Source organism: Mobula hypostoma, chromosome 4 (assembly GCF_963921235.1).
Source record: "Mobula hypostoma chromosome 4, sMobHyp1.1, whole genome shotgun sequence".
Classification (NCBI taxonomy): domain Eukaryota; kingdom Metazoa; phylum Chordata; class Chondrichthyes; order Myliobatiformes; family Myliobatidae; genus Mobula; species Mobula hypostoma.
Genome location: NC_086100.1, coordinates 129604923 through 129617501, shown reverse-complemented (window position 1 = coordinate 129617501; position 12579 = coordinate 129604923). Strand labels below are relative to the sequence as shown.

Here is a 12579-nt window from a genome sequence, read left to right as displayed (position 1 = left end):
TTCATTTCCCTCCATAGATGCTGCCTGTCCTGCTGAGTTCTTCCAGCTCTTTGTGGGTGCTGCTCAACATTTCCAGCATATGCAGAAACTTGTGTTTATGACTAAGTAGTCTTTTGTGACAGAATATTTGTGGTTCCAGAGGAGGAGACAAAACAAAATGATCTACTGTACCATGACCTATGAGGACACTCGGGAGCTAAAAGTGCCCCAGAAAGGATAAAAGAAAGAGCAACAAAATGGTACACCATGCTTTAACCCAAGATGAAGGGAATAATGTTTTGTACTGCAATAGAATTAACTATAGCTAACTCCATTGTAGTTGAACTTGTTTCAGAATCATTACACCTGTTGAGTACACCAGCATCAACATCTGAATACCCAATGATCAAAAACAATTTTGCTCAATGTGTCTAATTAATTCAGGATAACAAAGGGGAAATAGAAGACTTGAATTTGTATTATGAATGGTTTTACATGCATGGACATAACCTTGGGTATCCAGCAGGGTACATAGGTATATTGCTTAAGTAACAAAATTCCAGAGGTGAAAATTATCAATTATCCTAGAAGGGAGAATTATCAGACAGATCTTAGGCCCATTTATTGAGAAACCAGCAGGTACTGGAGTATTGTGTGCAGTTTTGGTCCCCTAATCTGAGGAAAGACATTCTTGCCATAGAGGGAGTGCAAAGAAGGTTCACCAGATTGATTCCTGGGATGGCAGGACTTTCATATGATGAAAGACTGGATCGACTAGGCTTATACTCGTTGGAATTTAGAAGATTGAGGGGGGATCTTATTGAAACGTATAAAATCCTAAAGGGATTGGACAGGCTAGATGCAGGAAGATTGTTCCCGATGTTGGGGAAGTCCAGAACGAGGGGTCACAGTTTGAGGATAAAGGGGAAGCCTTTTAGGACTGAGATTAGGAAAAACTTCTTCACACAGAGAGTGGTGAATCTGTAGAATTCTCTGCCCCAGGAAAGAGTTGAGGCCAGTTCATTGGCTATATTTAAGAGGGAGTTAGATATGGCCCTTGTGGCTAAAGGGATCAGGGGGTATGGAGGGAAAGCTGGTACAGGGTTCTGAGTTGGATGATCAGCCGTGATCATACTGAATGGCAGTACAGGCTCGAAGGGCCGAATGGCCTACTCCTGCACCTATTTTCTATGTTTCTATGTAAAGAGGTGACATAGGGTCAGAGAATGTCAAATCTTTGTAGGTGGAGTTAAGAAATTGCAAGTCTGAAAAAACCATTATAGGAATCATATATAGGTCTCCAAATAGTTGCCAAGATGTGGGGTTGAGATTGCAAAGGGAGCTGGAAAGGCATGTAATAAGGGTAATGTCATAAAAACACACACAAGTCTGAAACATGTACTACATATGGTCATTGGGCACAGTCCATGATTGACAGATACTTATTACAACTTGATGTACATCAAGGACCAAATTAGATTTCAAACAAGCAGCTAAAATAATGGGTTGTGGAAAAGGTATCCTTATGTCACCTTAGAAGGCTTACACTAACCAATGGAGTACTGGGTCCCTCTGACAATGGTAAAGGGAAGATTTATGCTGGTGCAGTGTTCCACATTCCCTGAAATGGAAACAATCTTCGAAAAAGGTTCACAATGTGGGCAAGTATCATGACAAATCCCAAGTATTCTTAAATTACCCACCAACTCATGCTGTTGTGAAAATGGTACTGGGAAATAGACGTATCCAGATGTCATCAAGGGGTAGACAACTGGACTTGTCCAGAAGAAATAGTAAGATAGAAACTTACAAACCATGGTTTCAGTAGTTATGAAAATTGTTGACTATTTTGCCTTTCTTGCAGCATGCACTTGTAGGACAGACGTAATTGCTGCCTTTGCTAAATACAAGTCATACCAAGGGATGTAAACAGTGCCATTTGGAAGGACATAATGTATTTACTGATAAACATGATAACGACGGAAAGCCTCATGATTCAACACACTGATGTGTTGGGTTATGTCCTCACCGAATTGTTACCAATTACACTCTTGACTGCAAACCGGACACAAGTTGCAGGAGAGGCAAGAAAAATAATCCATCGATGGACTAAACACTAAAGCAATTAAAATGCATGCTACTAAGTCCAGAAAGGAATTAAGATCTACAAGGACAGTGGAAGTATGCAAGCCAAATGTCTTTGTCATTGCCATGTGGTTGAAGGAACGGAGGCTAACATTTTTTAAGACTGTTTGTGCAACCACCGGTTTGTGAACAGGCTCTTGCGCAGGGATGGATGGATTCCCATATTCCCAAGTCAGTTATCCTCCAGATATATTTAAACCCTTGGTTCAAATCTGCTTCTGTCAACTTTATGCTCTGTCTAGTCGCACTGTCTTCCATGCTTCTTCACTCTAAACTTCCAGTCACTGGTTACTGGGTACCGGCTATCAATCCTTGCAGGCAAGGGGACAAGTTGACATAACTGTGTACGGACTAAACTGTGATGGTGCTAAGTTTTAATAGCATATTGTTTATTTGGCCTGGAGAAGCGCATCTCATTTCAGAACCTCGATGTCCACATTTTGACCTATGTGCTTGCCATAAATGTATGGCTAGGTGGTTATTGTTCCTACAGAAGAAAATGATTCTAATTTCATTCTGGATTAAGAGAAATTTTATAGGTATCTATCTCTGTAAATGACACTAGACACTAGAATACTACAGCACAGTACAGGCTCTTTGGCCCTCGATGTTGTGCCGACCCACATTTTCCAAAAAAGGAAGTACTAAACCCACACTACACCATAACCCTCTATTTTTCTTTCATCCATGTGTCTGTCCAAGAGGTTCTTAAATACCCCAAATGTTTTAGCCTCCACCACCATCCCTACCTAGCAAGTCATTCCAGGCACCCACAACCCTCTGTGTAAAAAACTTACCCCTGATGTCTCCCCTAAACTTCCCTCCCTTAACTTTGTACATATGCCCTCTGGTGTTTGCTATTTGTGCCCTGGGAAACAGGTACTGGCTATCCACCCTATTTATGCCTCTCATAATCTTGTAGACCTCTATCAAGTCCCCTCTCATCCTTCTATGCTCCAAAGAAAAAAGTCCCAGCTCTGCTAACCTTGCCTCATAGGACTTGTTTTCCAATCCAGGCAACATCCTGGTAAATCTCCTCTGCACCCTCTCCATAGCTTCCACACCCTTCCTATAATGAGGTGACCAGAACTGAACATAATACTCTAAGTGTGGTTTCACCAGAGATTTGTAGAGTTGCAACATGACCTCTCTACTCTTGAACTCAATCCCCTATTAATGAAGCCTAGCATCCCATAGGCCTTCTTAACTATCCTATCAACCTGTGCAGCGACCTTGAGGGATGTATGGATTTGAACCTCAAGGTCCCTCTGTTCATCCACACTCTTAAGTAACCGACCATTAACCCTTCTGGTTTGTCCTTCCAAAATGCATCACCTCACACTTATCCGGACTGAACTCCATCTGCCACTTGTCTGCCCAACTCTGCATCCTGTCTATATCCTCTTGTAACCTTCGACAACCTACAGCTCCATCCACAACTCCTCCAATCTTAATGTCATCCGCAAACTTACTCATCCATCCTTCCGCCTCTTCATCCATGGGTTGATGAAATGGGGTGGGGATTCCCAAACATTGCAAATCAATGAAGATTAGATATAAAAATAAAATGGCATTTAGCATAATAAAGACATGAAAACATTGTCCTTACTGTAAACTTAGAGAATGGGAAAAGTTAGAGTGGGAATCCAAAATCTCACTGCCCCCATAGCAGCGAAAAAAATGACTGGATAGCTGAAAACGCAATTCCATTTTTATGCCCAATTAAAATTGTCATTACAATGGAACAAATTAAGCTAAATTATAAACACATTATTTTTTAAAACAATTGTGAACACTCACCAACAAACAGCCACACAACGTTAGAATTATGTTCTGTGAGAAAACCTTCCAAATCAGTAAGTGATGGCACAATGCTGTCATTTTCTCTTGAATAATGCTCCATTTTAGGAGTAGGCAGTGGATCAAAACAGATGATTTGAACACTCTCTGGATTTGCTAGGTGAAAAAAACAAAAATTTTATACTTCAAAATATGTACACTTCATTGTGAGAAATAATATTATTACTATGACGAATTTTTTAGGCATCCATTAGTCTCGTGAGACCATGGATTTGCACCTTGGAAGGTTTCCAGGGCGCAGGCCTGGGCAAGGTTGTATGGAAGACCAGCAGTTGCCCATGCTGCAACTCTCACCTCTCCACGCCACCGATGTTGTCCAAGGGAAGGGCACTAGGGCTGATACAGCTTGGCACCGGTGTCATTGCAGAGCAATGTGTGGTTAAGTGCCTTGCTCAAGGGCACACCACAGTGCTTCAGTTGAGGCTCGAACTAGCGACCTTCAGATCACTAGCCCAACGCCTTAACCACTTGGCCATGAACCAACTATGACGAATACAGCCAATAAATAATCTAATTTTAACAAACAAAGAGATTCTGCAGAAGCTGGAAAGATTAAATAATACATACAAAATGCTGGAGGAACTCAGCAAGTCAGAAAGCATCTATGAAGAGAAATAAACAGTTGGTGATTCAGGCTGAGACCCTTCATCGGCACTTCATCCTGATAAAGGGTCTCACTGTTTACTTCCCTCCGTAGATACCCCTTGATTGCTGAGTTTTGCATGTGTAATATCCAAATAAAAGTGCTGTAACACCCCAATGTAGCAAGGATAAAGTTAAGAAATGTCTAGAACTCAACCACTTAAGCATTATACTTTACTAGCATTTTGACACCAACACTATATTAGATTTCACACTGATGGGATTAAAACTTTAGATCCTTCAAAATACGAAGCGAAGTAGGTAGGAAGCAGTGATCCTCGCTTTGAAGGACGAGGATGCAAACAGCTATCTATATTTATAGCCAATGAGGGAAAGAAAGCTCCAAGCAAAGGAAACATCAGATCACAACAACCCTGCTGTGAGAAAAAAAAAAGATATATTGAGCAGTCAATGGAAAATGGGAAAGATAAAAGTCAGGAAAAGGGAAAAATGTAAATATTCAGTGTAACAATTCTCAGTCCACTGTTTTGCTGGCTGGATTCAAGCTCATAACTAAGCATTCAAACTGCTCACCATTAACTATACACTTATGTTTGAAATGAAGACAACATTGGAAATCCTAGAACATCGTATCAGTTATGGTGTCAAGTGCAGCCACTTTTTCTATCCACAGATACTTTCAGATATTTCAGTTTCTAATTATTTTGTCTCTTCTATCTCCAATCACTGAATTTTAAAGTAATAATTATCAATGACAATGTTGAGACAAATTAAAATATGCACAAGTACATGTATCCAAAGGTACAATGAAAAACTTATTTGTAGCAACAACACAGGCACATAGCTTCATATAAGCAGCATGAACAACAAAAAAAAAATCAAGAGATCACAATTGGAACAGAAAAAAAACACTAAGTTCATTTTAGTGTGAAGTGGTCATAGTGTTGCTAAACTGTAGTCATGAAGGTTTTGCCAGTAGGATGAAGAACCAAACGGTTGAAGGGAAGAAGCTGTTCTTGAATCTGGTAATATGGGACTTCGGGCTTCTGTACCTCCTGCCTGATGGGAGCTGCAAGAAGATAGCATGGCCTATATGCTGGAGACCTTTGATTATAGATGTTCCTTTCTTGAGGCAGTGTCTTCTGTAGATACTACCAAGGGTGAGGAGGGATGTGTCTGTGATGTATTGAGTGGAGTCCCTTACTCTCTGCAACTTCTTACATTCCCATGCATTCAAACTACCATACCAGACCATGATGCCACCAGTCAAAATACTTTCTACATCTATAAAGTTTGTTACTGTTTATTGATAAGACAAACCCCCTTAACCTCCCAAGAAAGTAAAGATGCTAACATACTTTCCTTATGATTGCATTTATGTACTCAGCCCAGAACAGGTCATCCAAATTGTTAACACCAATAAATTTAAAGCTGCTGACTCTCCCCAATGTAGCCTGGCCTATGCTTACCCTGCTTCCCCTTCCTGAGATATTCCCTCTATCTTCTCCACTGCCCCCTTTCTGCATTTTATTAAAACAGCTATTTACAAGTGTGTCCCCACAAAACCATTCAGTCTCTCTCAATCAGAAGCCCTAGATGAACCATGAGGTCCGCAACCTGTTGACAGCCAAATTAGAGGCAAATCTGGTGACCAAGAAAGTTACAAGAGGTCCAGGTACAATCTCCAGAAAGCAATCTCACAGGCGAAGTGGCAATCCCGGACTAAACGTGAATCAACAAAGGATGCTCAACATTTGTGGCAGGGCTTGAATGCTATCACCTCTTATAAAATAAACTCAAGTGACATAGGTGACAACAGGACTTCACTTCCAGATGAGCTCAATGCCTTCTAAACTCGCTATGACCATCAAAACATGGAGGAACCATCACAAACTCCCACAGCCACTGATAATCCTATGACTTCAGATCCTGAGGCCAACATGCAAGCAGCCTTCAGGAAGGTGAACACACAAAAAGCATCTGACCTAGACAGGGTACCTGGCCAAGCACTAAAGTCCTGTGCTGATCAACTGGCTGGAGCATGCACTTGTATCTTTAACCTCTCGCTTCAGCAGTCCGAGGTATCCACAGACATCCCATCTCTCCCGGAAGTTCCGGAAGTCTCCTGCATATCGATAGTGGCTCCCTGATGCCCAGAAATTATATACAATATCCCGGAAATAGAATTTTTTTGAGCGGGAGAAGGAGAGGGAGAGCGAGCATCCTGATTGGTCTCTCTTCATGCTAAGAGAGGTTCCCAACCACCGGGCCCGCGAGGAAACGATATGATTTGGCGATATGAGTCAACTGCACCTTTCCTCATTCCCTGTCACGTACTGTTGAATTTTAACGCACATGAGGTCATCAGTGACCCAAGACGTGCAAAAGAATGGGTCCGTAACCCATTTGTGGATGTCCCCGGTGAATCATCCATGTCAGCGCTGGAAAAAGATCAATTCCTCCAGCTTGCAAATGACGATGGGCTGAAAAGTATGCTCGATATAATATCTCTGCCGGCATTCTGGATCAAAGTCAAGGCTGAATATCCTGAGATAGCCACGAAAGCACTGAAAACGTTGCTTCCATTTCCAACATATTTCTGCGAAGCGGAGTTTTCAGCAATGAATGCAACAAAAGCTAAATTGCGGAACAGACTGGACATAAGGAGGAACCCCCTTCAAGTATCGTTGTCTCCCATCACCCCTCGATAGGACCGTGCAGGAAAACAAGCCCAGGGCTCCCACTGACTCAGCAATACAGGTATTGGTGTGTTGCAATGATTTTATATGTTCATACGAGGAAAATATGTGCTGTCTGTTTAATATCGAAACATTATTTAAAATGTTATGATGCTATTGACTTATAAGTAACTTATAATTCAGTGGTCCCCAGCTTCTGGGCCGCGAAGAATACAGCAGTGGCCAGAACGCACCCAGCACATCTTTAAGAAAAAAAGCTGAAATGAACAAGCTAATTAATTAGGTGCCGCCCAACACGTAAATGTTGGCCCAGATCAGAGGCGATCGCCGATTGCGTCATCTCTGATCTGGGCCGACATTTACGTGCCGGGCAGGACTGAATCAATTAGCTTGTTTATTTTGGCCTTTTCCTTAAAGATGTGCTGGGTTCGTTCTGGCCACCGCTGTACCCCTGCATTCTTCCCAGCTCAGAGGTTTGGGACCACTGTTATAATTGACTTATCATTAAATTCATGCGAGGAAAATGTGCACTGTGTGTTTAATATTAAATTCGTTAGATAAACCCCATTGGAAACGAAATTGAGTGTGTATTAGCCACTTACAAGCGACTTATAGTTGACTTATCACCTATATTCCAGTCGCGTTTAACACCCACCCATCCACCCCCATCGCCGAGGTCGGCCGGTCCGCAAGAATATTGTCAATATTAAACCGGTCCGCAGTGCAAAACAGGTTGGGGACCCCTGAATTAAACCAGCTGGCTAGCTGCCAAGGAGCTACGCTATTGATGTCCTACGTGATGAGGCCAAACTCCCTGCAGACTTGCTTAAAGTTGTAATAGTATAAACATGATAATATAATATAAGTACATACTTTAATGTCCCATGTGCTGTATATACCCAATTTGGTTTACAGATTAGACAAAATCACTAAACAAAGTATTACATACACCCTTGGAGGTCAACGGGGGGGGGAGGGTATGGGGTTGCGGGGAGCAGGGGGTGCTACCTCCCTGAAATGGTGGTGCTACCTCCCTGAGAAGGAAACCACAGGTCCATGAGCTAGTCCTCATCTGAGGATTAGAGATGGCGAGAATCAGCAACTTTAAATTCCTCTGTGTTATTATTTTGTTATTACCTGTCCTGGCCCACAACACAACTGCAATTATGAAGAAAGCACAGCAGTGCCTCTACTTCCTTAGAAGTGTGCAAAGATTCAGCATGGCATCTAAAACTTTTACTACTTTCTATAGATGTGCAGTGGAGAGTATATTGACTGGCTGTATCACAGCCTGATATGGAAACACCAATGCCTTTGAAAAGAAAATCCTACAAAAAGTAGGAGATATGGCCCAGTTCACCACAGCTAAGTCCTTCCCCACCATTGAGCACACCTATAAGAAATGCTGTCGCAGGAAAGCAGCATCTATCATCATGGACTCCCACCACCCAGGACATACTCCCTTCTCACTGCTGCCATCAGGACGGTACAGGATCCTCAGGACTCACACCACCAGGTTCAGGAATAGTTACTACCCCTCAGCCATCAGGCTCTTGAACCAAAGGGGATAACTTCACTTGCCCCATCAATGAAATGTTCCCACAACCAATGGACTCCCTTTCAAGGATTCTTCATCTCATATTCTCAATAGTTATTATTTATTTATTATTATTTCTTTTTTGCATTTGCACAATTTGTTGTCTTTTGCAAAATGATTAAATGCCCAAGTTGGTGCGGTCTTTCTTTGATTATGTTATGGTCATTATTCTATGGATTTATTGAGAATACCCGCAAGAAAATGAACCTCAGGGTTGTATATGGTCACATATATGTACTTTAATAATAAGTTTACTTTGAACTTTGAATTTAAAGTGTTTCCTTCCTCATTTCAAGTTGTGATAAAGAGTCATCAAGTGAAATATGAAAACCTTTCCTCAGTTCCACATGACCTGCTGAATTCTTCTGGCTTTGCTCTTTTAAAATAGAGCACTCCAAGCCTGCTATGCTTAGAATTATAAATCTTTTAATACTTGATTTCCATCATGGAAATGATCTATGTTAACCAACACCTGAACTTTCCTTATAGAATTAGGTGGGTGGTGGAAGGCAGATGTTGATAATCACATGACACAAGTACTGAGAATGAATAAGGGGTACATGAGTAGAATACAACAAAATTGTATTCACAAACTATAAAAAAGAAACTTGAAAGATACTCTTTCAGTTTTGCTTTATCTACAACTTCAAAAGCTATGCAGAACTGCAAGTAATGACTGAAGCACACTCCTATATTTCTTTCACAATCAGCTTTCCTTGCCAGCAACTCCACTGCTTTTTTTAATGATTTTCCAAAAATGAATCATACCCTTGGCAATCTTTGTCATATTTACCCACACAATATATTTTGAAACACTATTTCCACCTCTGCAACATTACTCAAATCTTCTTTTGCCTCAGTTCATTAGTTGCTAAAACTCTCATCCACAACTTTTCTACCTATAAACTTGAACATTTCAAAACATTTCTTCATGCCTGGTAACCTGCTTTGACTGATGTTATACAAGATCCTGTTTTCGATCGCATCAAGCCTCATTCACCCATCACCACTGCTTGCTAACTGCAGCTATGAAGTTCCGCTGTTGGTGAAAAACCAATATTAAGATAAATAGGGTGCCAATAATTAGGGTACAATTTTCCCTGGATGATGTCCAACTTCCTATTTTGTTGGAACTACACTCATGCAGCCAAGAGATTTTCAGCAAGTTCCTGAGCCGTGTGTTATGGCCAACAAAAAGGCTTTTGAAAGTCATAAACTGGTGTGAAAGGGATAAAACAATTACGGTAAACTGGAAAAAGCAAGGTTAACAAAACAGCAGACAGATAAAGGCAAACAATTCCAAGACGATAGTGATGATGCAGCACTCACTTGTTATCTAATTCTTGCAAAGACCCCATGTTAGTGTTTTGAAGAAAATTTGTTAAGCTTATTCCCTGGTATCATTCTCATAAACCTACAGATTTTTTCTTTGAAAACTGGCAATGAACATTATATCATTAATTTATCAATAAATTATTTTTTCATTGTGTTATCAATGAACCTCAAAAATCTGCACCTTCCAGTTAAGAAAGTACAACTCACTGTATACCCAATACTTCGAACATAATCAAAACAACCTTCCCTGTTCAAACAAAGAGAAAGCTAGCTTTCCATGCAATTGGCCCTTGAATGTCAATTTTTCCAGCAGATCATTTCTGCACTCAAGTCATAGAAAAGTACAGCATAGAAACAGGCCCTTCAGCCCATCTAGTCCATGTTGAAACCATTTAAATTGCCTATTCCCAATGATCTGCACCAGGACCATAGCCATCCATATCTCTACTATCCATGTACCTATCCAAACTTCTCATAAAGCTGAAATCGACTCACATTGACCACTTGCACTGGCAGCTCATTCCACGCTTTCGTGATCCTCTGAATGAAGAAGTTTACTCTCCAAGTTCCCCTTAAACTTCTCACCTTTCACCCTTAACCCATGACCTCTGGTTGTAGTCCCACCCAACCTCAGTGGAAAATGCCTGCTGTATTTACCCTATCTATACTCCTCATAATTTTGTATACCTCTATCAAATCTCCTCTCAATCTGCTACGTTCTAAAGAATACAGTCCTAACCTATTCAATCTTTCCTTCCAACTCACTGCCTTGCCTTCATCTACTTTCCTGGTAGCTTCCTTAAAAAACTCAGTAAGATTGGTTAGACATGACCCAATGTGCACAAAGCTATGCCTATCACCTGTCCAGCTCTCGGCTCTATCCCTCCCCCTCCTGTCTTCTCCTATCATTTTGCATCTCCCCCTCCCCCTCCAGCTTTCAAATCCCTTACTCACTCTTCCTTCAGTTAGTCCTGACGAAGGGTCTCGGCCTGAAACGTCGACTGCGCCTCTTCCTATAGATGCTGCTTGGCCTGCTGCGTTCACCAGCAACTTTGATGTATGTTGCTGACTATTCTTATCAGTCCATGTCTATCCAAATACTTATATATCTGGTCCCTTAGGACACCTTCCAATAACTTACCCACAACTGATGTCAAGCTCACTGGCCTATAATTTCCTGGTTTATGTTTAGAACCTTTTTTTAAACAGCAGAACAACAATGGCTATCCTCCAATCTTCTAGTACCTCTCCTGTTGCTAAGGACATTTTAAATATTTCTACTAGGGCCCCATCAATTTCTGTACTGCCTTCCCATGGAGTTCGAGGGAACACCCTGTCAAGCCCTGGGGATTTATCCACCAAGATTTGCCTCAGGGTAGCAGACACCTCCTCCTCTGTTACCTGCCCAGGGTCTATGAAGTTGATGCCACTTTGCCCCACTTCTATAGACTCTGTACATGTCTCCCGAGTAAACACAGATGCAAACAAAATGCATTAAAGAACTCCCTCATCTGTTTTGGCTTCATAAGTGGAAGACTAAAATGGTAATCCAGGGGACCAATTTTGTCCTTAGTAATCCTTTTGCTCTTAATATACCTGTAGAATCTCTTGAAATTCTCCTTCACTTTGTTAGAATAATTTCATGCCTTCTTTAGCCTTCCTGATTTCTTTCTTAAATGTTCTCTTGCATTTCTTATACTCCATAACTAGTCAGTAAACGCCAAAACCTGGGATTCCATACCCCCTTGTGCAAATGGATCCTGGATGCCCAGTTCGGACTGGCACAAACATCTCCTCCACAATCTCCATCAGCACAGCAGCACCGCAGGTATGTACATTTAGCCTCCTGCTCTACTCACTTTACATCTATGACTGCGTGGCCAAGCACAGCTCCAAAACCATATACAAGTTTGCTGATGACACACTGTTGTGGGCTGTAACAAAGGTGGTGATGAATCAGCATTCAGGAGGGCAATTGAAAATTTGGCTGAGTGGTGTAACAACAACCTCTCACTCAATGTCAGCAAGACCAAGGAACATATTGTAGACTAAGGAGAGGGAAACCAGAGGCCCACGAGCCAATCTTCATCGGAGTATCAGAGGTGGAGAAGGATAGTAACTTTAAACTCCTGGGTATCACCATCTCAGAAGACCTAGCCTGAACCCATCATATAAATATAATTGCAAAGGAAGTACAATAGTGCCTCTATTTCCTTCGGAGTCTGCAGAGAATCAGCATGTCCTCAAAAACCTTGGCAAACTTCTACAGATGTGGAGTGGAAAGTGTGCTGACTGACGACATTACAGCCTGGTATGGGAACAAACGCCAATGCCTTTGAGCGAAATATCACAGGTAAAACC

At 41.5% G+C, this 12579-nt stretch overlaps 1 protein-coding gene across 5 annotated transcripts in view; it reads right to left on the bottom strand.

Annotated features, from left to right (window-relative positions):
- The window catches only part of kiaa1109 (KIAA1109 ortholog), a 439747-nt gene that overhangs the window by 406131 nt on the left and 21037 nt on the right, over positions 1-12579 (bottom strand). For all 5 annotated transcript variants that reach the window (XM_063046524.1, XM_063046528.1, XM_063046526.1 and 2 more), the window contains exon 3: positions 3925-4080. In XM_063046524.1, coding sequence (XP_062902594.1) covers positions 3925-4027 — 103 coding nt within the window. In that variant the 5' untranslated portion in view covers positions 4028-4080. The remainder of the gene's footprint in view (positions 1-3924; positions 4081-12579) is intronic.